The sequence below is a fragment of the Peromyscus eremicus genome, chromosome 1 (genome assembly GCF_949786415.1).
Source record: "Peromyscus eremicus chromosome 1, PerEre_H2_v1, whole genome shotgun sequence".
Taxonomy (NCBI): domain Eukaryota; kingdom Metazoa; phylum Chordata; class Mammalia; order Rodentia; family Cricetidae; genus Peromyscus; species Peromyscus eremicus.
In genome coordinates, this window is record NC_081416.1 from 21,719,873 (window position 1) to 21,747,685 (window position 27,813).

Here is a 27,813-nt window from a genome sequence, read left to right on the forward strand (position 1 = left end):
CCCCTAAGGAACTGATCAGTTAGTAGTATACTGGTAAGCTGGCCACTGCCCGGGAAACCACCAGAAAGACAACAGTTTCAGTTTAAAACCGTTAGATGGCAAACTTGGAGATCCAAGTTCGAGAAGGAAGCTTGTCTCGTTAGCGAATGCCGCACTAGCTGGCTGCGACACACACTGGAGTGTGTTTGTTCAGGGGGAGGCATTAGCCTTTGCCTGGTCTTTTCTCACTCAATACTTACTGGCTGTGGTCCTCAGAAGCTAAAACAGGGTAACTGAACTGAAGGAATTTCTGATAACAAGCAGGACGTGGGTGAGTTTACACCGTAAGCAAAGCTGTAGGAGGGAGTGACGGGAGTGACTATAGACATCAAATAGCTCAGCTGTCACGGGAGTAACGTGCTTTATGGGCTCTCCTTAGCCAAAAATGGTCAAATAGGTAGAGCATTCAGGAGGCAGATTTCAATTCAACAGCTGGAAACAATTAGAACTATAGGGCACAGGAATGAATTATCTTGGGAGATAGTAAGTTAGAACTTCCACTCCCAAGAATTCTCCATCTTGGCATACAGGACCAAAGTCCACCATTCAACTAATAAGCCAAGGAATTACCCTTTCTCTTATTAACCACTCTCTTTCATCACTGTTCTTTTGTGTGAAGAGACATCATGACTATGGCAACTTTTTTGTTTGTTTGTTTTTTTGTTTTTCGAGACAGGGTTTCTCTGTGTAGCTTTTTGCCTTTCCTAGAACTCGCTTTGGAGACCAGGCTGGCCTCGAAATCACAGAGATCCGCCTGGCTCTGCCTCCCGAGTGCTGGGATTAAAGGCGTGCACCACCACCACCCGGTGGTAACTCTTATAAAAGAAAATATTTAATCGGGGCTGGCTTACAGTTCAGAGGTTTAGTCCATCATCATCATGATGGGGAGCATGGTGGCACTCATGGTACTGGAGCAATGGCTGAGAGCTACATCCTGATCTGAAGGCGAGAGAGAGAGAGAGAGAGAGAGAGAGAGAGAGAGAGAGAGAGAGAGAGAGAGAGAGAGAGAGAGAGAGATGGAGGAGGAGGGAGACAGAGATGGAAAGAGAGATGGAGAGAGGGAAAGAAGCAGAAAGTGCAGAGAGGGAGGGAGAAAGAGAGAAAGGCTGGACCTGGCCAGCTTGGGCTTTTGTAACCTCAAAGCCCACCCCCAGTGACACACTTCCTCCAACAAGACCACGCCTCCTAATCTTTCTCAAGTAGAGCCACTCCCTGATGACTACACATCCAAATACATGAGCCCACAGGGGCCACTCCTATTCAAAGCACCACAGAGGCATTTTGGCATTTATATAGCAAAACTGAATGCATGCAAACCTAAAACCAGCGTTTATATTCTGTAATATTTACCCAGCAGAAAATACATATACACGTATAGTCAGAACACATGTGCAGACATTTCTCAGCGGTGTTGTTACAATGGCCAACAACCAGATACACCTGATATCCATCAATAGAAGAACAGATAAATAAAATGGGGTTTTCATACCATCAATTTCTATACAGAAGAAAAATAAGCCATTGCTGCATACAAATAGTAATTTTCTATGACTTCATTCATGAAAAAGAGACAAATCTAACAAGGAAGAGTAACCCACAGTGCTAGGAGTTACAGTGGTGTCCCCTTGAATACCATTCATTTGGTGCTGCTTTTTACAAAGTGAGGGTCATACAAATGTTGTATTGTGGTTTTCGCTTCACATTTTATTTGAGTATTTCCCACCATTAAATTGACCTCAATAATCTTAAAGGTTGCTTAATATTTTTATCCAAGGTTAGCTATTCTGTGACTAGGCTCAGTGTCCTTAGACGTAAAATAAAACCATAAAAACATGTTATAATTGACATTACAATTGTATCAATTATAATTATCCAAGCATGAATACAAACAGATCGCTGTTGATTACCTTTCTGTGTATAGTCTTTAGTGCTGGATTCAAAGGTTCCTTGCTTGCGCTGATCCTAAAATTCCAAGATTGTCTAATAGGTGAAGGTAGTGACATTATTTCTCCACTTTCTTCAAACCAGTGTTTTCCCTATCAGAAATATGTACAGAATATAGTAATCGACTATTTCACTAGAAACAAATGGCATATGTCAGCTGCCACTGGTTTAACTCATTAGCTGGTACACTTGCCTCCTGCAGGCTGAGCAGGCGATGTTCCATTTTGTTGCAGATCTTTTTATATGTCTCTGGCTTTTTCTTAATGTAGAATCCTTCGTCTTCTAAAATGCGAGGCATCATGCCTTTTGGCAGTTTACGCCGGTTGGCCACTTAATGATAAAACTCAGATAATCACTTGAAAGTCCACAGTGGGATAACAAATACACATAAGGTCAATATTTTTTACTGCTCCAGCATGCACGTAAGTTACTGCATGTATTTTGGGGGAGTGTGTTACCTGGAGAACTACTGGGCACAAAAATATTTGCCTCCTGTTTTTCCATCTGTTCTTGATTGTCCTCATATTCTGCAGCTTTCACTTCAAATAAATCCATTAAAATTACTTCCTCCAATAAATCCTCATCTTGGCCCTCAGCAACATGTTGTAAACTATCACCAAATGCAGAGTGTTTGATGTAACTATCACTTACTGATTTCTGTTGAATATCAAAAATAAACATCAGTCTGCATGTTTTCCCCCCATAACCAGTATGCAGATAAACGATACATTCTGGAGCCTTACTGTGGCCTTCCAATTCATCTAGCCCAGGTCCAGAGCTAGCTAAAACTATAATATCTATTGTTGATAAAGTAAGTTTTGCTGACTATAGAGGAACTCATTTAAGGTTAATGTTATATATTTTTATAGCTCACTGTTCAATTCTCCAGTGACTATTGCTGAAACAGAACAGTAACTTAGGCCCGTTCTGCCCTAGGAAAAAGATTCAGACACATGATTGATAAGGACTTACAGGGATACAAGACCTATGTGGTCTTCAAACCTCCTCTGTTGCAGGATATTTCATCACACTGTGACACCCTGAGACTGTGTTAATAAAGCTAACCTTGAATCAGGGGGCAGAGCCAGTGACCAGCTGACCAGAATGAGCCACAGAGAAGCCGGAAATATGGACAGAAAAGACACACAGGAAGAAGTAGGGTGGGGCCGGGCGGTGGTGGCGCACGCCTTTAATCCCAGCACTCGGGAGGCAGAGCCAGGCGGATCTCTGTGAGTTCGAGGCCAGCCTGGGCTACCAAGTGAGTTCCAGGAAAGGCGCAAAAAGCTACACAGAGAAACCCTGTCTCGAAAAAACCAAAAAAAACCAAAACCAAAAAAAAAAAAAAAAAATAGGGTGGGACTTAGAGATTTCTCATGAGATCTGGGAAGTGTGGAGAGAAGGTCAGCTGGTTGCTCCTCCTCCACCACTTCTTTGATCTATCAGGTTTTCACCCCAATATCTGAGTCCTTATTGGTAATAGAACAACTTAGATAAACATATTTTGGCATCCAATGCATGGCATGAGATCACACTGTGGCTTCTGAAGCTGCCACTTCTCTCTGCCACTGCCACTGCTCAGGTGGCTTCTCCTGCCACCCCCATGCCCTTCCTTGCTGTGGTCACTCTGTGTCAGCCCCCCAGGCCAACACACACCCACTGCTTCTGCTGCCGCTAATCCTCTACATGGGCACACGGGACACTCCATTCCCACCGGCTTCTGCAGACACAGACCTAATCTCACTTTAAAAGATATGCTTAATAAAGCTTAAATGTTAATGAGAAAGGAACAACAGCTGTGGAGGGACATTGGATAATAGAAAAAATTATGGAATTAAATCAGCCTGTATACTTTAAAGATGTGCTGACCTCAGAATGGAAACCAGGATATGTGTTACTTTGGGGGAAAAGTTTTGCTTTTGTTTCCACAGGAGAAGAAAAGCTGTGGATACCATCAAGATTAATAAAGATTAGAGTTGAACAGGAGAGACCTCGTGATTAGGAGAGATGATAGTTCATCAAACAGCTTGGTCATTCAATCCAAACTAACTTATAAAACTAGCAAATGCCTTTCATTTGATCAGCTATGAAAAAAGAAAAAGAAAATATTTATTAATAAAAGATAGTACTTTTTCTGTTGCCAAAAATCATTTTGCATTAACAAAAATATAACAAGCCAAAGAGGGAACTTCCCAAAAGTAGGGTTGGGGCAGGGTTTTGTTTCTGTCTTCCCAGGAGAATAAAAGCATCCAACTAAGGAATCTAAAGACCACTGGACAAATGAGAAATTGGAAGAAGAAGGACGAATCAAGAGAAAATGTCCTAAGAAAAAGAGTAAATTGGCCTAATGGTACAACATGCCTCCAACAGGGTAGAATTTCATAAATCTTCCCCAATGCTTGTTTTTGCTGCTCTGTACAAACATAAAAGGCAAATGGTCTTTTGTAGTCCCAATTCAATTAAAAATTAAAGCTGGCTTTGGAGTTGGAGCATGGCTTTCTCCTCTAAACTCAAGCATGCTTGTTAAAGAAAAATCCAAAATCTCTATCTCATGTCAGAAGAGCCACCTGGTATGAGACAGAAGAAAAATTAAACTTAAGGGACTAGTCTTTTGCAGTGCACTAATCTCATAATCTTTTAGTTTCCATTTGATTCTTTAAAACTTTTCTTAAGGTATAAGTATTATCTCAAAATTTATAAGATTTTATATATACATATATATATAAATAATATATATAAAATTTGTTGTGATATTGTTGATCATATAGAGTACTAATTAATTCTAGAAATAAGCTTCATCCAACTTCTTGTACATGTTTTCAGGCTTGAGTCTGAAGCAGGTAACTAGCAAATAAGTTTGTATACCCCAGAGGTATTTAATAGGTTGTGGGCCTTTAACCTCTCAGAGATCTGCTGCATATGACACTTAAAATGTTTAAGTTTTCTGCAGTGAACTGTGACCATTCCTGGCAGTGACCTTTGAGGTCTTGAAGAAGATGATGGGGCCCTACAATGACAAATCCACCCAGACTCTGTTAACACCATTAAGCAAACAAACACCACCCAAAGATCAGCTTTAAACTACAAACTGCTCAGGACAATTTCAAAGTGGTTAGCTAAGATGGTCCAGCCTCATTGACGACTCCAGCCAGAGCTTCAGATAAGTTCTGCACTTTCCCATCACACTGAAACTGGACAACAGCTCTCCCAGGGCCTGAACATTATCTCAATTTTCTCAGGATTCCCTAAAGATGCCATCACACTCAGACAGCAGGAAGTAATTTTAAGAACATGATGTCCACATTCCCAAGAAGTGGGGGTGGATGGTTTTTGGACATTCAGTGGGCCCTGGATGTTTATCATTGTTTGGAGGGTTTGGTTGCATGTTACTGGTCATGGTCAGGGAAAAAAAACTAAGCAAAGGAAGTTAGATTCAGGAATCTCTTTCTAAAAAAAGCCAGGGGGAGGGGGGGCTAGAGACAGGAATGACAGGATAAAAGGGTAGATTATTGAATCTACTTTTAAACTACAAAACAACTATTAATCTCAACTATTTTACATTGGTATGGATTTTTGTATACTCATACAAAATTTAAGATTAGTTTTGTTATAACATACTGTATATATGTTTCTATTCTTGTTTAAGGTATTGTACTTATGCAGCTCATTTAAAATTATAAAGTTCTAGTCCTTGAAAGCTACTGTTACAGACTGTTTAGAATAATTAAGATAACAACCAAACTCGTAGTAAGGGTTTAGATGTAGACAGAAATAAGCTTCATTTAGCCTCACGTATTTTAGATGGGTAGGTGGTCTTCAAACACTTCAGAGATCTGGTGCTGTGGGATGTTCTATATGCTGTGAATGCGTTGCTCTGATTGGTTGATAAATAAAACGCTGACTGGCCAGTAGCCAGGCAGGAAGTATAGGCAGGATAAACAGACAAGGAGAATTCTGGGAAGTGGAAGACTGAGTCAGGAGACGCCAGCCTGCCGTCCAGGGAGCAGCATGTAATGGCACACAGGTAAAGCTACAGAACACGTGGTAACATATAGATTAACGAAAATGGACTGAGTTAAAGTATAAGAGCTAGTCAGTAGTTAGCCTGAGCTAATGGCTAAGTAGTTTTAATTAATATAAGCCTCTGTGTGTTTACTTGGGTCTGAGAGGCTGTGGACCAGGTAGGACATAGGAAAACTTCAACTACAAATTCCAATTACAATCTATAGAATATGGCATTTAAGATGTTAATAACCTAAGGCTTTACGTGACAATGAGATATACTTGCTCCTGGCAGCATCAATCTACTTCAGAGATGATGGGCATCAAAGAACCTCCATATTGAGTTTGCTTTCATTGTGACAAAACCACTGGGCAAGAAATTTCCCTTGCTTCAACTGCTGACAGTATTCTGTCCAAATTGGACAAGCAGAACACAAAAGAGGGTGACTGATGAACTTTGCTAAGACAAGGTAGAACAGTCATTCAAAATTCCTGCTTCACAGAAAAGTCTGTAGATATTCTGGGTCTGTAAGCCAAAGGTGGATGCCCCAACATTGCAGAGGAAACTTGGGTGACTGTCCAGACATCCAGTTGTCTCTTGTCATTTCTATAGTTTTGGAAGTTGTTTGCTCTGCACTCCTGTTTACTCAGGTAATATTTTATCCTTCTCGGGTCTCTGATGGGGGTTGAAGACTAGATAGTTATACTGTCTTCTTTGTTACCAAATTCAGAAAAGAAACTTACAAAAAAGATGTAAAGTTTATAAAGGTTGAGAGACATAAAAGTTTAAGTTGTTTTTCTAGGAAAATGCTTCAAGGTCTAAAAAGATATTTTTAGGTTGGTAATACCAGTTATGATAAAAAGTGTTTTATAAAACTCTGGATTCACAAAGATATGATAGATAATAATTTCTCTGAATTCGCCAAATACAAATAGACTGGACATTGTGAGTGTAATTCTTACTTGATAATTGTTCTTATTGTATACAGTTTTACTGTTTTAGAGTTAAAACCTCTCCTTTTTACTTAGACAAAAAGGGGGAAATGTTTAGGAATATTTAACTACACTGTGACACCCCAAGACTGTGTTAATAAAGTTAACCTTGAATCAGTAGGTGGAGCCAGTGACTAGCTGACTAGAATTAGCCTTAGAGAAGGCAAGAATAGAGACAGAGAAGACACACAGGAAGGAGTAGCATGGGACTTAGAGATTTAATGCTCTTTGCTATTTGGGAAGTGTGGAGAGGTCAGCTGGTGGCTCCTCTGCCACATTTTTGATCTCTCAGGTTTTCACCCCCAATATCTCACTCTTGAATCTTTATTGGTAATAGAACAACTTAGATAAACAACACTCCTCCCTTTTTGTTTCCATCACTCCCAAAGCAGCACTACCTAAAAAGATGTGGCATGGACAAACTAGTTTCTAGAAAGTATTCAAGAGAAAATAATAAAGAGGAAAGAAAGAAGTCTATGGCAAAGTGGTTACAGTGAAATTCTGAAATAGAATTATTTATAAAAGTTGTTCAAAAATCTGAGTATAGGAATAAAAAGATATATTATTATTGCTAAGTATCTTTCTATCATGGTCATAAGTATGGGCCTACTCACAAAAATTAAACATTTAGCTTGTTTCAGATACTATGTAATTTAATTTTTTCACGTATTGAAGAAAATATCATCCAATAAAAAAACAAATCCTCTCAATTCTGAAAATGTACACTTAGGGTAAGTAATAAAACAGAATCACAGAATCATTTTTATTTTTGTTTGGTTTTTGAGTTCGTCAGTATATTGCTCTGGCCAGTCCTGTGTAGCCCACTTTGGCCTAAAATAAAGCCCAAGACCCCCTGCTTTGGTCCCCCAACAGCTTCTTCCAGCTGCATACCCACACCAAGTGTGTGCCAGCATCCCTGGCTCACAGAAATCTTGTGACTACAGATCTTTACCTGCTCTTTGATCAATCCTACTGAATTTTTTGCATGTATTTTGGAGCCGGGGGCTCAACAACTTCTCTTTTTATTAATGATGAACTGGGTTTCATGATGACATTTTTCAATCACAGTTTTTGTTGCTTTCCTCTCAGCCTTCTTCCTCACTCCTCTCCCCCCTGTGCCCTTCCAGCACTAAAGTGAAGCTCTGTCAGGCATCTCTCAGGCTTGCGTCAAGTCATTCTACTGTCATCCCCCTTCCTATCCTTTCTATGAATCACAAAAACAGTTTATATCTGGATATCTTTGAGGTTTCTTTTAAGGCTTCAAACAAGGTATGATACTAACAAGTAAAAGCAAGATTTTGGAGCGGGGATCTCCGCACAGGGGAGCTCCTTAAATATTCTTACCTCCAACTAAGAAGGGTTCTTTGCCCCAGCTGGTGCTTCCATGCCAATGTTCCTCTACACCACCACCACAGGTACAGGCCAATCAATCCTGATGGCTGAGGATAGTGGGCTCTCCAATGTGGCCTCTGATGAAGGCCCCTGACCTACAGGCATCTTTGTGAGCTTTATCTAACATGTTGTTTTTTTTTTTCTGTTTGGGTCAAGCTCTGATCTTGACTCAATAAGCCCTACCTGTCCAACTTTTCTCATTTAGTCTAATCCAGCTGCTATCCCAAATCATCGCCTTCCTGGTCTTCTGTGTGCAGCTCACAGCAGAACATTCCTCATGCTGTCCGCTGCTGGGTGACAGGGAGTTGAAGCTCAGACGATCCAGATGTAGATGGACATAAGAGACTACTGTGTGACAAGGGGAGGTGCTGTCCCTGACTATCTCAAAGGAATGTCCCTCCCTGACTGTGGAATGATGAGCAGAACCCTCTGAGAGCATCCTCAGACTTCACCCTGGGTGCATGGATTAGGTTGGACCACCCACCTTTCTCCCAGTAGGAAGGGGCCACACTCAAATTCGGCCTCCTGTAAAATAGATTTCTTCTCTATCTGACAGGGATAGTGGCTTCCCATGGCCTTCCATCAGGAAGATAGCTTCCCCAGGTAACCCCAAGTAGCATTCATCTAACCTGGACTCCAGGATACCCAACCAGGCCCATGGCCACCCTTTGCTTGACTTCTTTCATACGTGCTCTATGATAAGGAAAGTGCACCTAGCTCCTGCACTCTACTGGATGGGATGAACAGGGACAGAAGTTTCTCCTTTCCCAGAAAAATCCTACCCCTTAACCTGTATCTTAAGATGCTGGAAGGTCAGCTGGCTTAGTACTTAAGATCTTGGGAAGGACTGAAAAATATCTTTTTTGATATTCAAATATTCACTGAGTACTTAGTATGCTCCAGGAAGAAAGTAAGCAGACAGAAATATCTGTATTGGGCAGTACTAAGACTTACGAAGAAAAATAAAGCAGGGTCAGGGCAGAGAATTTTGGGCTGGGTGGACTGGGGCTCTTATTTTAGGTAGAACTTTCAGGCACAGTATCTTTAATCATTTGTCACTCAAACAGACATCCAGAGGTAGTGAGGGACACAACGTGAATGTGAGACAGGAGCTTTCAAGGCAGGTGAGTGAGTGTAAAGTCCTTAAGGCAAGAGGGAGTTCTAAGGGAGGAACCCGCAGGGCCGTGTGGCTGGGGTTAGGTGATGGAGGAGGGAAGCAGAAGAAACGAGACAAAGACAGCTGCTACGTGGTCAGGCCCTGCAGGCCGTGGAGAATGCGGAAAGGCCTTCGCTTTCGCTGTGAGTATAATGAGAAACTCTTAGCAAGGAGTAAGCCAAAGAACGGCTGCAGGCTGTGAGCGTGTGGTGCTCCAGAGGCAACAGTGGGGGCGGAGAGAGGCTCGGCAGCGGTCCAGGTCAGAGTGTGTGATGGTTTACACCAGGTGGTACCTGTGAGGGTAGAGGAGCGTGGGTCTGATGATGGGACAGCCTGAAAGTAAAACTGACGGGTTTGTGATGAACTAGGTGTGAGGCCTAAGAACAACACAGGATCCGAGTACGGCTGTAGGGGGTAGCTGTTCCAGCTTTGACCTGGAAGTACTACCCCCAATGAGGCTTCTGGTAACTGTCACGCCTACCTATGACCAGCCCCTGAGGTGGGGCCGAGACGGAGCCCTTAAGATCCGAGATCCGAATGTGCCAGCTCTCTTGGTTCCTGGTAATCCTAGAGGTTGGATGGTAGACCGAGCAGAGTTCTCTGGAGAACACCGTTGGACTGCACTTCACCTCTCCCGGATCCTGTAACCTATCCCTTTACTTGTTGTAAGTAAAACCCCCAAATAAACCTCCCTTTTAACTTCACGGAACCTGCACGTACTAGTTCTTTCTACGAATGAGTTCTCTGTTTATATAAAGCTGGGGGTGGTGCATGAGCACAGAGAACATTGTGAGAAATGGTAACAGAAACTTTCTCAGGACTGAAAATCTCAAACAGTGTTTATTTTTCCCTTGTAGTTTTTGAATTAAGTTTTTGAGTAGTGTTTGTGTTTTATTTGTTCAAAAAGTTTTTAGATAAAGTTTGTATTATTGTTTTGTGGGTTTTGTTGGTTTTGTTTTTGGGAAAAGGTTCTCACTCTGCAGCTCAGGCTAGCCTCATCTCTCTAATGGTGGGATTATAGGCATGCCCCATTATGAACAGTTGAAGGTAAACATTTTTTTATCCTGGAGAAAAAAAAAACCCACAACACTAACAAAAGCAGTAAAAGGACCACAGCAGAACACACAGAAATAGATGGAAAGAACTGGAAGTGAGCAGGGAGGACCAAGAGGGTCTCGAAAGGAGGACCCAGAGGATGTGGCCACACAGAGAGACACTGGCTGGGAGAGTCGGGGACAGCAGGTTCTGGGTGGCAGGGCCTTGAGGAAACTTAAAGGTGCAGAGGAACTCGAGGTCACAGGAAGAGGGCAAACAGCAAAGGGAGAGATGGAGGAAGGTGGGAAGAGTAGTGAGAACGGGATCTGGGATGGAGCGTGGGGTAAGCGCACACGGCAACGAGCAGCCGAGGAGTTCATGAAAGAACAGGAGGATGTGAGGGAACGGAGGGGTCTGTAGTTGGCTGTGGAGGAACCAAAACTGAGAGACGAGGGAGGTAACGGAGACCACAATGTGAGGAGACACTTCTTAGATGAGAAAAACCAAAAAACACAGGCTGTGGATCTGATACCCGCGACATTCCCTGCTGTGTGGATGCCCAACTCTCCCGCCTTAGTTTCCTTATCTATAGAATATAAACAATAAAGCTTGTCTCACAGATTTGGGTGTGTGTGAGTGTGTGTGTGTGTGTGTGTGTGTGTGTGTGTGTGTGTGTACACGAACGTCCAAGCAGAGAATAGCATCGGATGTTGTCCTCAGGTGCACTCCATCTTTGTTCTGAGACAGAGTCTCTAACTGGCCTGGAATTTGCCAAGTAGGCTAGTCTGGCTCTCCAGGGTCCTGCCTGTCTGTCTCTCCAGGCTACCAGTATTACAAATGCATGCCACCACACTTGGCTTTTTTACCTGGTTTCTGAGGACCAAACACAGGCCCTCACATGTGCATGGCAACCCTTTACCCACTAAGCCAGCTCCCCAGCCCTCACCTGTGAGTACTGAATAACACAATCCATCTTGATAATAGAGTGTATCGGGGCTGGGGATTTAGCTCAGTGGTAGAGCGCTTGCCTAGCAAGCACAAGGCCCTGGGTTCGGTCCTCGCTCCAGGATAATAGAGTGTATCACTGAGCATCTATAAGCACTCAGTAAACGTTAGGTATTATAATGAGCAGTTCAACTCCAAGAGAAGAGGAAGGCATAGTAATGAAATTTTCATCTTCCAAGCCTGACATGAGGCTGCATGCCTGCAATCTTAACACTCAGGAGGTTGAATAGGAGGGTCCAGAGCTCTAGGCCAACCTGGGTTACAGGGAAAGACCCTGTCTCAAAATGAAACAAAATGCAAACACACACACACACACACACACACACACACACACACACATATATAGAGGAATGTTGCCAGATATTTGATTACACTATGTAAAGATATGTCACTGTGATTGGTTTAATAAAAAACTAAATAGCCAATAGCTAGGCAGGAGGTATAGGTGGGACTTCCAGACAGAGAGCTCTGCGAAGAAGAAAGAGGAAGTCGTCAGCCAGACACAGAGGAAGCAGGACATATAGAAGGAGAGGTAAAAGCCACAAGCCACGTGGCAGCACATAGACGAAAACAAATGGGGTAATTTAAATTATAAGAGCTAGTTAGAAACAAGCCTAAGCTAAGGCCAAGCTTTCATAATTAACAAGAAATCTCTGTGTCATTATTTGGGAGCTGTCTGGCAGGACAGAGAAAGACTCATTACACATGGATCCATCTCCTGTCCAGCCCTTTCATCCTATGCCTTTAATAAACAGCTGGTTTGGGGGAAAGTAAGGATCTAAAATGGAGAAACAAATCCAACCTGATGTGCAGACCGGCTCATGGCTGAGTCTTCTTCCCCACTCAGGAGGAAAAATGAAAGACCTTCATCCAGCAAGACTTCATTCTGGGGGTTAAACAGTAGCAGACAAGTGTTTACTGTAATGGATACATGCACTGTCTACACACAAGGCAAGAAACACTTCCACAACAGGGCAAATGACTGCTTAATAGCAAACATGGAACAACACAGCAGCTATTTTATCAGTTTGTATCACTCAGCTTTGATTCATAACTTACTCTTTTTTTTGGAGTGTCTTAGTAACTACAGTGAGAACCAAAACAGAGCAAAGCCAAAATCTCCTTCTCTACCCTGTCATGCTAACCGGAGTAGTTAGAGGATTATCTCACAATTGAATCAAAATGCTGCCCCGGGTCAATGTTCCCATTTTCAAGGGTTCTCATGGACCTGCGCGCGCGCGTGCGCGCGCGCACACACACACACACACACACACACACACACACACACACACACACACGCCATCTGATTCCCACAATGTTGGGTGTCATATTCTTAGTTACAGACTCATTCATAAATAAGTCCTCTTTTTTTCATGCTTCCAATTCTGACTCTTTGAAATACAAAGCATACCACTTCATCCTCATGCTATGTGCTAAAAATGGACAAATTTTTGCTGTGTAAGATATACCATCATAAAGATGTTTTTAAAAAAGTTATTCACCTTAGACCATTGATGAATCTTTCTATCAGTGAGCAGCTGAGCTGAGGACTTTTCACCTTGACTGATCTGAAACACAAATTACAGAAAAAATAAGCATAGGAGAACATGCAAGTCTTCTGCCCAAAATGAATAAAAATCAATGTTTTTCTATTTTAAAGTGTGTTTATGTATTCATACATACAAACATTTATCTTTACCTGAAATGTCATATATAATTACTATGACCAGATTGACTTTTCTTTGTTTAGGTTTAAAATCACAGGGGGTGTGTGCTGGCTAGTCTTATGTTAACTTGACACAAGCTAGAAGTATTTGAAAGGAGGGAAATTCAATTGAGAAAATGTCTCCATAAGATCCAACTGTAAGGCATTTTCTTAATTAGTGATTGATGGGGGCGGGCCCATCCCATTGTAGGTGGTGCCATTCCTGGGCTGGTGGTCCTAGTTCTATAAGAAAGCAGGCTGAGCAAACCATGGAGAGCAAGCCAGTAAGCAGTACCTCTCCATGGCCTCTGCATCACCAGCTCCTGCCTCCAGGATCCTTCCCTGCTTGAGTTACGGTCCTGACTTCTTCGATGATGAACAGCAATGTGGAAATGTAAGCCAAATTAACCCTTTCCTCCCTAACTTGCTTTTTGGTCATGGTGTTTGGTCACAGCAACAGAAACTGTGGTGGTATTTTACTTGTACTGAAATGTGATTTTAATTGTATGTTAATAAATAAAGTTGCCTGGGGGTCAGAGTTATAGAGCCATAGCAAGTGCGTGGCGGTGGTGGCGCATGCCTTTAAGGACCTGGAGGGCGGTACATACAGGCAATGACAAGGCAGTCACATGTTTAGTTTACAACCAATGAGAAGGCAGAACATCTAGACTATTTAAAGACATACACACAGGAAGTAGGCCTCTTTTTCGGAGAGCTCTCTTGGCTGAAGCAGGATAGCTGAAACAGGAAGGGTAAGGCTCTTAGTTCTGACCTCTTGGCTTTCTTCTCTGAATCGGCTCTGTGTTTCTTATTTAATAAGACGGTTGGTTACATCTACATTTGGCGCCCAACGTGACAAGAATCCATTAAAACCGCTTAACTTGGCTTGGCGGCAGGTCCGGGTTCCCGCCAGGGCGGCCGGCAGGTCTGGTTTCCCGCCAGGGCGGCCGGCTCCCTAGCCCGGGCCCAGGTCGGCTTGGCCTCAGGCCGGACTAACCTTGAGCTACTTGCTTAAAGCCAGTGCTACAAACAACTCAGGCCTGCCCTGCCGAACAGGGCCCCTGCCTGTAAAACCAACACACGTGGTTGGAGCTTAAGGTAGCCAGAGCCAAGGCTTGACTAGGCTCAAGTGGGAACACGTGGCTGGATTCAAGCTCTTAGGCAGAACTTGTGGCTACGCTTGCTCGCTCTCTCTCTCTCTCTCTCTCTCTGGACTCACACCTCAGACACTAGGTGGCTGTTTGAAATTCCCTCGGATTGGTACTGTTCTACAAGGACTTGGTAAGTCACTTAACATATCAGATATTTTAAAGGAAACTATTTAAAAGAAAATTTTTTTTCCACATTAAAAAAAATGGGTTTTCTGTGTACATTGGAAGAAAATTGGGCTTTGTTTGCAATTTTAGACAGTCTGACAATGGAACAGCTATATGAGAAGATTACTGTTGATCGAATTATGCATTTTATTACTATGTTTATCCTCATTTTACTATTTGAAAAGATAGTCAATTTAAGTGCCAGGATGACAGCTTTAGAAAAACCTATTAAACCTGTAAAAACTCAGACAGAAGAAACTAACAGTGAAGCTGCTTCAAGATTGGATCATAGGGTTACAGAAAGAAAGCCTGTTTTCACACAGTCACCCTTAGTTTGTCCAGTAACCGTACAGCAGTCGCCTGATCAAATGACTACACAAAATATTTGGGCTCCAATTGAAATGATAGATTTACGAAGGTTTAAGGAGGCAATAGTATCTTATGGTATGCATTCCCCATATGTAAAGCAAATGTTAAACTCTTGGTCAACATATAATAGGATTGTACCACAGGACTGGCGGGAGCTGGCACAAGCTGTTCTTGAACCCAGTCAAAGGCTTCAGTGGCTAACTTGGTTCAAGGACGAAGCTAAAAACATAGAAAAGCAGTGGAGGGATAAAGGAATACAAGTCTGCCAGGATCAGCTTATTGGAGAAGGTCAATATGCTTCAGCACAAACACAATGTTTATATGATGTCCAAACCCTAATTTTATGTCGAACAGCAGCCTTGAATGCATGGGACAGAGTTGAGGAACCAGGAAAAAAAACTGAGTCATTTACAAAGGTTGTACAAGGCCCAAAAGAATCTTTCACAGATTTTTTACAAAGACTGGCTTCAGCAGTAAAGAGAATGGTCCCGGATTCAGAAGCTAGTAAGATAATAATTGAATCTTTGGCCTTTGAGAATGCGAATGCAGCATGCAAAACAATAATCAGGCCGTTAAAGGCAAGATCTGCACCTTTGGAAGATTGGATTAGAGATACGGTTAATGTTGAAGCTCATGAACATGATGATACGTGGGTAGGAGAAGCAATTTCAAAAGGTTTGAGGAATGTTAGATGTTTTGGATGTGGAAAGCAAGGACATTTGAAAAGGGACTGTAAACAGGTCATTCCTAGAAACAATGTTTCTTCAAGGAACAATGGCAACAGAAAGCCCCTTCCTTCTGGAGTATGCAGAAGGTGTGGTAAGGGAAAACACTGGACCAACGAATGTAGATCAACAAGGGACAGACAGGGTAATCCTTTGCCTCAGTCTTCGGGAAACTCTCAGAGGGGCCTCATGCAGGCCCCAATAGCAAATCCAGTTCAAACCTTTCCTGCAGTCGTGGAGGAAACCCCTACCCAGAGCAATTAAATAACCAAATGCCTATTGGAATAAGTCATGCTGGTCAGGATGATGAAACAGAGAGAATAGAAAATTCAGGAGCAAATATAAAGAAAATTTTTTGGCAAACTTTTATTAATGAACAAAGACCAAAATTATCGATAAAAATAAATGGTGTTTTGTTGTCTGGTCTGGTAGACACAGGTGCGGACATTACCATAATTGCACCAGAATTTTGGCATCCAACTTGGCCTCTTCAGGAGGTAAATGTTCAACTGTTAGGAATTGGGACATTATCCCAGGTGAAACAGAGTGCAAGATGGCTCAAGTGTATAGGTCCAGAAGGACAGAGAGGAAAATTGAAACCATATGTAGCTAACATAGCTATGAACTTGTGGGGTCGAGACTTGTTGCAACAATGGAATACTCAGATTAACATCCCTCCAATCTCAGAAACAAATCATAAATTAGCACATGTTTCTGAGAGAAATATTAGAAGGCATTATTCTGAGTGGTCACCAGCCATCCATATTATACAAGAACAGGGCACAACAACTGATGATCTTCCAAAGACACCAACAGCTCTACCTTTAAAATGGTTAACAGACAAGCCTGTATGGGTCCAGCAATGGCCTTTAACAACAGAGAAACTCCAGGCTTTAGAAGAGCTGGTAGAAGAACAGTTAAATGCTCAGCATATTGAGGAATCAACCAGCCCTTGGAATTCTCCTGTATTTGTTATTAAAAAGAAATCTGGTAAATGGAGAATGGTAACAGACCTTAGAGCAATTAACAAAGTAATTCAGCCAATGGGCTCTCTACAATCTGGAATTCCTCTGCCTACTCTGTTACCAAAAGGATGGCCTCTCATAGTTATTGATTTAAAAGACTGTTTCTTTTCAATACCGTTACAAGAAAAAGACAGAGAAAGATTTGCTTTCACAGTGCCTACTTATAATAATTCTCAACCGGTTAAAAGATTTCAATGGAGGGTCCTCCCACAGGGAATGTTGAATAGCCCAACTCTGTGCCAATATTTTGTACAACAGCCATTGGAAGTGATACGTAAAAAATTTCCTAAATCTATAATTTATCATTATATGGATGATATTTTACTAGCTGACTCAAATGCAGATACTTTAGAAAGAATGTTTGAAGACGTAAAGAAAATTTTGCCTTGCTGGGGATTACAAATTGCTCCTGAAAAGATACAAAGAGGAGATTCTATTAATTATTTAGGATATAAAATAGAGCTACAAAAAATTAGACCCCAAAAGGTGCAAATTAGGAGAGATAGACTACAGACTCTTAATGATTTTCAAAGATTATTTGGAAATATTTCTCATCTACGAACTATTGTTGGGGTAAAAAATGATGAACTGCATAATTTGTTCAAAACCTTAGAAGGTGACAAGGACCTAAATAGTCCAAGAGAGTTATCACCTGAAGCTGAGAAAGAATTGGCCTTGGTAGAAAAGAAAGTACATGATGGGCACGTGGATCGTATTGATCCAAAGCTGGATTGCATTTTGGTTATTTTACCTTCTAGGCATTCTCCTACAGGAATATTAATGCAGAGGGAAGATATTATATTAGAGTGGATATTTTTACCAAATAAACCAAACAAAAAATTAAAAACTTATGTGGAAAAAATCTCTGACTTGATTTGGAAAGGAAAATTGAGACTTCGTCAATTAGCAGGAATAGACCCAGCAGAAATTGTCGTACCTTTAACTAAGGAGGACATTGAAAAATTATGGACAGAAAGTGAACCTTGGCAAAGAGCTTGCAGTAATTTTTTGGGAGAAATTAACAGCAAATATCCCAAAAGCGATAGACTTGATCTTATAAAGAGAGCTGATTGGATCTTGCCTCGAATTGTACGGGTAAAGCCCATATCTGGAGTTCGTACATTTTATACAGATGCCAACAAACAAGGAAAGGCAGGTTACAGATCAGAAAATTTAAGTAAAGTGGTTCAAAGTCCTTATAATTCAGTTCAAAAATCAGAATTATATGCTATTCTGTTAGTATTAATGGATTTTTCAGAACCTCTCAACATAGTAACTGACTCTCAGTATGCTGAAAGAGTAGTATTACATATTGAGACTGCAGAATTTATCCCTGATGCTTCAGAATTAACTTCATTATTTATTCAATTACAAGATACAATCAGGAAAAGGAGTCATCCTTTATATATAACTCACATTCGATCCCATACTGGTCTGCCAGGCCCTCTAGCACAAGGCAATGATGAGATTGATAAGTTATTAATAGGAAATGTGCTGGAGGCCTCAGAATGTCATAAAAAACATCATGTCAATAGTAAAGGTTTAAAAAAGGATTTTTCCATAACCTGGCAACAAGCCAAAGAAATAGTAAAGAAATGTCCTACTTGTTCCTTCTACAATCAAACACCATTACCAGCAGGATGTAACCCAAAGGGTACTCAAAGGAATGAAATCTGGCAGATGGATGTGTTTCACTTTGCAGAATTTGGAAAACTGAAATATGTACACCACACTATCGATACTTATTCAGGATTTCAGTGGGCAACTGCTTTGAGTTCTGAAAAAGCTGACTCTGTAATCACTCATTTGCTAGAAGTTATGGCCATCATGGGTATACCTGCACAAATCAAAACTGACAATGCTCCATCATATGTCTCTGTTAAAATGAAAGTTTTTTAAATCAATAACTATGAGAGGCCATCCTTTTGGTAACAGAGTAGGCAGAGGAATTCCAGATTGTAGAGAGCCCATTGGCTGAATTACTTTGTTAATTGCTCTAAGGTCTGTTACCATTCTCCATTTACCAGATTTCTTTTTAATAACAAATACAGGAGAATTCCAAGGGCTGGTTGATTCCTCAATATGCTGAGCATTTAACTGTTCTTCTACCAGCTCTTCTAAAGCCTGGAGTTTCTCTGTTGTTAAAGGCCATTGCTGGACCCATACAGGCTTGTCTGTTAACCATTTTAAAGGTAGAGCTGTTGGTGTCTTTGGAAGATCATCAGTTGTTGTGCCCTGTTCTTGTATAATATGGATGGCTGGTGACCACTCAGAATAATGCCTTCTAATATTTCTTAGTCAGAAGTTATGGCCATCGTGGGTATACCTGCACAAATCAAAACTGACAATGCTCCATCATATGTCTCTGTTAAAATGAAACAGTTTTTTGCTTATTACAATATAAAGCATATTACAGGCATACCACATAATCCTACAGGTCAAGCAGTTATAGAAAGATCAAACAGAACTCTAAAGGATATGCTAAATAAACAGAAAGGGGCAACAAAAACCCCCAGAAATAGACTGCATAATGCTCTATTAACTTTGAATTTTCTTAATGCCAATGAGAAAGGAACAACAGCTGCAGAGAGACATTGAATAATAGAAAAAACTACAGAATTAAATCAACCTATATATTTTAAGGATGTGCTGACCTCAGAATGGAAACCAGGGTATGTGTTACATTGGGGACGAGGTTTTGCTTTTGTTTCTACAGGAGAAGATAAGTTGTGGGTACCATCAAAATTGATAAAGGTTCGATTTGAACAAGAGAAACCTCTTAATTAGAGGAGGTGATAGCTCATCAACCAACATGAACATCCAATTTAAACTAACTTATACCAGTAACACATGTCTTTTCATTTAATCAGATAATAACTTGCCAAAAAGGAACATCCCCAAAATTAGTCTTGGGGAAAGGTTTTTGTTTTTGTCTTTTAGGAGAATGAAGGTTAAGGAATCTGAAGAACACTGGACAAATAAGACAACTGAAGAAAAGGGACAAATCATCTATCCCAGGAAGCAGAGTGAAATGGCGTATGGGTATATATTATCTAAAAAATTTTATGTCTTCCTAAATGTTTGTTTCTGCTTTTCTCTAAAGATTTAACACTATTGGTCTTCTAATAGTCCCAGTCCAATTAAAATTTAAAGCTGACTTTGGAGTTGGAGAATGGCTCTCTCCTTCTTTAAACTCAAGCATGTTGTTAAAAGGAAAATGCAAACTCCCTGTATCACGCCAGAATAAAAGAGCCATCTTCTGCTATGAGACAGGAGAAAAGCCAAATTAATTAAGGGACTATTTTATTACTAATCTCAACTCTTTGATTCTATTCTGATTCTTTAAACTTTTCTTAAAGTATACATTTTATATCAAAACTTACAAGATTAATATATATAGATATATAGATATATATACATTTTAAACTTTGCTAAGATATGAATGGTCATATAGAGTACTGATTAATTCTAAAAAAAAGGCTTCAATTAGCTGCATATATATGTCTTTGTGTTCGAGTCTCTTATCAGTTTTCTGCAGGAATTCACGGCCAGGCCTAACATCAACTGAAGTCTCCAGGAAGAAGTTGGGGCCCCACAACAACAACAATTCCACGTGGACAATAATAACATCACTAAGCTGACAAACATCATCTACAGATCAGCTTTGAACTACAAGGTGCTCAGAGCAATTTTGAGATGACTAGCTGAGATGATCCAGTCTCAAAGACTACTTGAATAAGGACTTGAGATAAACCCTGAACTTTGGCATTATACACAGAATGGATAATGAAGGATATAGTTACCTTTCCTAGAATTTGACAATTGGATATAGTTACCTTTCCTAGAATTTGACAATTAACCTAAAATTTTTCTTTCAGGTTAAAGATAACTTCGCCCATACCCAGCAGGAAGCAATTTTAAGAATACGACGCCCACATTCCCAAAGAGGTGGTGTGGGGTGGGTGGTTTTTTGGTCTTTTTAATGGGTTTTGGGTCTGGGATAATTTTCATTGTTTAGGGGGGTTGGTTACAAGTTGTCAAGGGTTAGGAAAAAGACTAAGCAGATTAGATTTAAGGTTCTTATTTAAAAAAAAGAGAGAGAAAGAAAGAAGAAGAAAAAGACAATTACTAGTTTTAAATACTTTACATTGGATTGGATTGTTTTATATTATATACAAATTATATATATTGAAATTGATATTGTTAGAAAATGCTATATGTATATTTCTAATTGTACTTATATCGTTCATTTAACAATGCAATTTTCTGATCCTTGAATGTTATTATTACCATTAGGATATAAAGAAATGATAGTTAGTAGTTAGACATTACAATAGAACTTGTAGTCATATTAGATATGTTTTAAAAATTGAGCAGATATATTTTAGATAGGTCATCTTCAAACCCTTCAGAGATCTACAGAATATGGCATTTAAAATGTTTTAATAACTTAGAAAATTTTTCTTTTTTGTTATGACTATGAGACATGTCGGCTCCTGGCAGTACCAATCTACTTCAGAGAAAATATGGGCATTGAAGAAACTGCATATGGAGTTAGCTTTCATTGTGGCAAAAGTTAGCCACTGGACAACAAAGTATCCTCGAATCAACTGATGACAAAATGGACAGACAGGACATGAAACAAAGGACTACTGATTCTTGCCTAAACAAGCGTGGTTATGGCTTTATCAAAAGGCATCTTCTGAGGCCAGGACAATATGGCACCATCCCTGACGTGGCCTTCGCAACTCGGAAAAGGTACAGTGCCCTTTTCTTCGAAGGCAGCTGAACAGGCAGTGGGCCGATGGCTTCTGATGTGCTATGGAACAGCAGCTGAAACAGTTATTCTTGAAGAGTAACTAAGCTCACGCCTCTCAATAGTAGACTGGCATTTGATAGAGAGATGTGGAGAAGAACGGGATGCTGAGATGAAGCCATATGTACACAGCCAAGAAGAATGGAGAGCTGAACTAAAAAACCATCAACATTTTCCAGAATTTAAAATCCTGAATCATGACATGACATTAGTGGAATTCAGGTGTTTCTGGTGCATGGACTGCTCTCACCCAATGTGAGGTTGAACTGTTGACCTTGTGTACATCCTACTTCACAAATGAGTCTGTCAGATATGCTAAGCCTATATAGGCTGAAGATGATGCCCCAGCATTGCGGAGAAACCTCAGGTGACTGTCCAGGCAGTTGGCTGTTTCTGTCAACTCACAAATTTTTTGGAAGTTGCTTGCATGCACTTTCTGTTTTTATTTTTGTTAGCTAATATTATTTCCTTCTTGGGTCTCTGAGGGAGTTGAAGATTAGTTAGTTATAGTTGAAGGTTAGTTAGTTGAAGATTAATTAGGATAGAAAGTGAATTAGATATATTTTGGACTTAACAAAATAGGATAATGAAATTATCATCTCTGAATTTGTCAAATACAAATGGACTAGACATTGTTTAGACATTTATTATTTGTATATATTGTATATAGTTATTGTACTTTTGTATATAGTTTTTCTTTTGTTAGTTATAACCTTTTTCTTTTTTTTTCTCTTTTTATTAAAATAGAAAAGGGGAAATGTGGTGGTATTTTACTTGTACTGAAATGTGATTTTAATTGTATGTTAATAAATAAAGTTGCCTGGGGGTCAGAGTTATAGAGCCATAGCAAGTGCGTGGCGGTGGTGGCGCATGCCTTTAAGGACCTGGAGGGCAGTACATACAGGCAATGACAAGGCAGTCACATGTTTAGTTTACAACCAATGAGAAGGCAGAACATCTAGACTATTTAAAGACATACACACAGGAAGTAGGCCTCTTTTTCGGAGAGCTCTCTTGGCTGAAGCAGGATAGCTGAAGCAGGAAGGGTAAGGCTCTTAGTTCTGACCTCTTGGCTTTCTTCTCTGAATCGGCTCTGTGTTTCTTATTTAATAAGACGGTATACCCATGATGGCCATAACCCTGACTAAGACTAAAAGAAAGAGAAGAAAAGAAAGGAAAGAAGGAAAAAACAAAGCAGGCTAGAAGTTGAAACCTTTTTAGATTTGAGCTATATTAAAACAATGTCAGCTCTTTCTTGACATTAAAAAAAAGTTTATTATGATCCATGTTCCACTTATAACACCATTCTGAAAACAGGACAAAGCAATTAAAAGCATTACCTTAGCATTTTTTAGTTTTTCTCTTACTTTGCCTCTCAGTGTCTTTGTTATGTTTCGATTTTCTTCTGCATCTAAATCAAGACACAAATGTTACAGAGTACACACGATCTTATTAATTAATCAGCAGGACAGCAGAAGCACTCATGTGTGTCTTAGCTGCACCTGTGCCTAACCATCATGATGAGCAGGAAAAAAAGGCCAGTGTCCCATGAGCACCCAGAACCCTGCAAGCTCTCCCTTTCTCGAGGGGAACAGTTTTATCTACAGTAAATTGCGTTTCTTTTGTAACTCTTTCTCAGTCCTTCCTCATCTCTCTTGCTTCTTCCTCAGAGAGCAGCCAGAGTCTTTGCTGTATACAAGCAAGACATAAAACAACTCAAAGAACCTTTGTTGTTGTTTTCTTGTTAGAAAAAAAATCCCTTGAGAACATTTCTATTCCATATAGAATGCCCTGAGGCATGAACTAATGTCGAAGACACATTATGTTGTTGTTGTTATTATTAACTGGAAGAAAGGACTCTGAAAGGAAGTGTGTGTACTCCAAGCCATTTGTTACTTTCTGCCACTAATAGGATGTACTGAGAAAGACAGAGGTTGCACAGTTCTGAATACAATTAAAAAAAAAGGGGGGGGGGATGAATTGATCATGTTCCCTTGCAGTTTGCTTTTCCCTCCCCCTCCCGTCGAGTACTTGTAAGTTGTGCAAGTTGGGATAAGGAGTAGAGTTAAGTCACAAGAGGACTTCTGAAGCAGATTCTGCATCCACACATATTTAAGATCTAACCCAGTTTCAGGCACCAGTGACTCTTCCACGTGTACAGTTAGTAGTGGAGAAAATGGAACATCATGAGTTCAGTTCCTGTGTATTTCCTTGGGCCCATCCTGTCTTATCTAGGAAGCCTAGTTTATGTTTACACTCTAGAATGCTGAAGCTCTAGGACGGGAGGAATCATTTACATCTTTAAACTAAAACCCAAGGATGTTAGCGCTGTGGCACACTGATGGAGAACCTTTTGGGAGATGCCTGTCCGTTATTTCTTCTGTACCGCTGATTGCTGCTTCTGACATCTGTGGGGGAAAGCAGAGAGGTTAGATGGCATCTGGCAGTTACTGACCAGCACTTCTTATGTCAATCAACCTTCCAAAAATCGTCTCCTGTAAGGTATCAGTTCATATTCTTTGTCTGTCTACTCAAACTGGAATCTCTTTTTCAGTAAGTTATGTGAATTCTTTATATATGATTGATTTTATAATATTTTGTAATATCAAAAAAAAAGTTTAAATGACAAAATCTGACTGAGACTTAGTTCTTTGTGCTTATGTACTACTGGCCTCATAGTTCTTCTAGAAAAGCCTGGTGAAATTATACACGTATAATAAAAGTACTTTAAAAACCCAATGTTACAGCAGTATCACTGCTTGAGGACTTCTCCGTAGTGTCTGACAACACACACACCTTCCTTCCTGAAAACTACATTGCCTTCTGTTTATAGCCATCTTCTCCCCTGTATCTTCAGTGGACACATCACAGAAAGGCACATGTACTCAAGGCTTTGGTGGTGAACTCCATGGCCGCTCAAATATGTGTCTGATTTCCCTCCCTAACATTAAACACCATCTGGCTGTCTCCTGGAAGGAGGAACTGAATGCCATCATTAAGAGTTCAGTATGTTAAAATGAACATTCGCAGTTTCTCAAAGCTCAACCTATAAAGTAACTGTTCTCCCATTCTAGTGGTATGGAGGGTGAGTTGGTTTTAAACTTTGAGATATATTATTATATATCTTGAAATTTATTATATACTCTTGAAAAAAACAGTTGCACCTGCTGACCAAAACAGTGTGAAGCTGGAGTGGGAAAAGTAAAAAAGATACATATTAGCTTCACAATTACATTAAGAAGATGGATTCCGGGGCTGGTGAAATGGCTCAGTGGGAGAAGGTGCTGGTCACCAATGCCAGCTACCTGAATTCTATTCTTGGAACCAATGCCAGCCACCTGAATTCTATTCCTGGGACCCACATGGTAGAATGAAAGACCCACAAGTTGTCCTCCAACCTCCACGGGCATTCTATGACATGTATATGCATGCATGAAAACACCCCCCCACACACACACACACACAAATAAATAAAGTAATGTAATAAAAAATTTAAGAATGGACTTTTGTTGAAAATCAGCAGGTTATCAACATGATCATGGTTTTAAAAAAAAAAAGCTGATATAACAAGAATCTAGTCAATAGACTTTACAAAAGAATTTCAAAATCTACCATCAATTCCTGTATTACAGTTAAAACTTGTGAATAATGTCACCATGAGCCGATATACCCCCTTCTCACTAACCTCCAATGCTATCCTCAAGACAACTCAAGACAGCAAGGATAGCGAGCGACCCTGATGTCACAGTAGAACCTGACCTTGGGAAGAGGTTGGTAGAGGGAGATCTAGCTTTAATTTCCAACAATTCCATCAAACATTCCTCAGCTGGGAAGGCATTCTGACCTAACTTGTTTGAATTAAGGACTGGCACCCCTACAAAGCTCTCAATAACAGCAACACGCATCCCAACTGGGAGGGAAGGCTGCTAAGAATATTCGCTGCTTCTTTTCACGGCTTGTTTTTTATCTTATATTTGGATTTTTAATTCCTGCTTTTGATTTTCAGCCACTTAGTCGTTTTCAGCTCATTAAAGCCTCAGCAGATACAAGAGGATCAATGTGGTTTCTTACGTCAGGTCACAGAATGAAGCCTGCAATTGACGGCAGCTGAAATCCTAGAAATTACAAACACTTAGAGACTGAAATGTACTCTCTCGAAGAAACAGTGCATTCTTGAAGAAATGTAAAAGTCCCTAGAGTCAAATGAATATGAAAGTACAACTCACCCAAGGTTGGCTCTCAACCTTCCTAACGCTGAGACCTTAATGCAGTTCCTCATGTGGTGGTGACCCCCCCAACCATAAAATTACCTTTGCTGCTATTTCATAACTGTGATTTTGCTACTGTTGTGAACAGCAATGTAAATGTCTGTGGTTTTGGATGGTGTTAGGTGACCCCTGTGGGTGGGCCATTGGACCCCTCAAAGGGGCTGCAACCCACAGGTTGAGAACTGCTGCTCTAGGCTATGACTAAGGAAGATTTACAGGTATTAAGGCTTTTAAATAAGAAAATTCCCAAATAAATAACATGATGATTTACTTCAAGGTCTTAGGAAAAGCAAGCCAGATGTAAAGATAGATACCAGACACAGAAGAGATCAGGGCAGAAATTAATAGAAATGAAGACTAAAAGAACAACATAAAGAATCTATCACATAAGGATTTGATTCTTTGGGGGGAAAAAAACAGATTGATAAGCCCTTAATAGTTAACTTTGGCTGTCAACTTGAAGGAATCTGAGAGACACACCTGCTGGGCAGGTCTTTGAGGGAGTTAGTTTCCCAGGATTAACTGAGGGGAAGACCCTTCTCAAAAGTGAGTGGCACCTCGCAGCAGCAGCCCAGATATAATACAAAGCAGTCCAAAGTCACAGCTTTTGCTTCTTTCTCTCCTTGCTGGTGAGCACATCTGCCCTGTTGCTGTCACAGCCACTGCTACCCTTGACTGACGTCAGAACACAGTCTCCTTAGTCTCCCAATGTGGACTCAGGACCCAGCTATAAACCCATACAGCTGGAGCTGCCCAATTTTTGAAAAAGGTGTCAAAACATACATTGCAATAAAGACAACATCAACAAATGACGCTGGGAAAACTGTACGTTCATGTATAGGACAATCCACGTCTCTTCTCCTATACAAAAATCAACTCCAAGTGGATCAACAACCTCAGTGTAACTTTTAAACTGCTGGATAAACTGTTTGAGTTTTCTAGAAAATATAGACGAACATTTCAAGATGTGAACATTGGCAAAGACTCTGAAAAGGACTCCATCAGAAAAGGAAATGATCACAAGATCATAATCCCATTTGAAAAAGCTGCTATACTGCAAAGAAAACAGCCAGGACGGGAAAGAGATGGCTCAGAGGCTGTAGAGAACTGCAAAAGAGAAACACCAACCCCAGTCATCCCGCCAGAAGAGGCTCAGTGCACGTGGAGGTCTGAAAGAAAATGGCTCCCAAAGGGAGAGGCACTATTAGGAGGTGTGGCCTTGTTGGAGGAAGTGTGTCACTGTGGGGGCGGGCTTTGAGGTCTCTTTTACTCAATCTTCCCTCAGTGATAGTCAACTTCCTGTTGCCTCTGAGTCAAGATGTAGGACTCAGCTCCAGCACCACATCTGCCCGCACGCTGCCATGCTCCCCGATCTGATGATAATGGACTGAACCCCTGAACTGTGGCAGCCACCCCAATTAAGTGTTTTCTTTATAAGAGTTGCTGTGGTCATGGTGTCTCTTCACAGCAATAAAAACCCTAAGACGGTGCACTAAATAGCTCTCAAAAGAAGCAATGTGAGTAGCCAATCAATGGCTCAAAACTCTCAGCCACCAGGGAAATGTAAATTAAAACTGGTGTAAGATTCTGTCTCATTCCTGTCAGAACGGTCATCATCAAGAGAACCAACAATGAATTCAGGCTGTGGGTATGTGAAAAAGAGGAACCTGTATGCACTGGTGGGAATCTAAACCAGGGCAGCCACTAGGAAATCAGTATGCAGTGTCTTCAAAAACGCTGAAGATGCAAGGATAATGCAATCCAGCTACACTATTCCTGGAGATAGATTCAACTCAAGTCAACATATCAAAGGCATTTGTAGTCAGGCATGGTGGCACATGCCTATAATCCCAACACTCAGGAGGCAGAGGCAGGTGGATCTCTGTGAATTCAAGCCCAGCCTGGTCTACAAAGAGAGTTTCAGAACATCAGGGTGACAAAGAAAGACCCTGTCTCAAAAAACAAAACAAAATTCAAAGACATTTGCACATTCATGTCTGTCATTGTACTATTCACTGTGGGGTCC

General features: G+C 40.7%; 1 protein-coding gene across 3 annotated transcripts in view; it reads right to left on the minus strand.

Annotated features, from left to right (window-relative positions):
- Window positions 1-27,813, minus strand: part of Cc2d2b (coiled-coil and C2 domain containing 2B) — a 110,156-nt gene that overhangs the window by 74,465 nt on the left and 7,878 nt on the right. For 2 of the 3 annotated variants that reach the window (XM_059258240.1, XM_059258251.1), the window contains exons 3-6: window positions 23,870-23,927; window positions 22,860-22,930; window positions 13,066-13,131; window positions 12,366-12,449 (exon numbers count right to left, since the gene is read on the minus strand). In XM_059258240.1, coding sequence (XP_059114223.1) covers window positions 12,366-12,449; window positions 13,066-13,131; window positions 22,860-22,930; window positions 23,870-23,927 — 279 coding nt within the window. Of the gene's footprint in view, window positions 1-1,946; window positions 2,076-2,176; window positions 2,314-2,441; window positions 2,641-12,365; window positions 12,450-13,065; window positions 13,132-22,859; window positions 22,931-23,869; window positions 23,928-27,813 lie in introns of all 3 variants that reach the window. The other variant, XM_059258272.1, reaches the window with a different exon arrangement.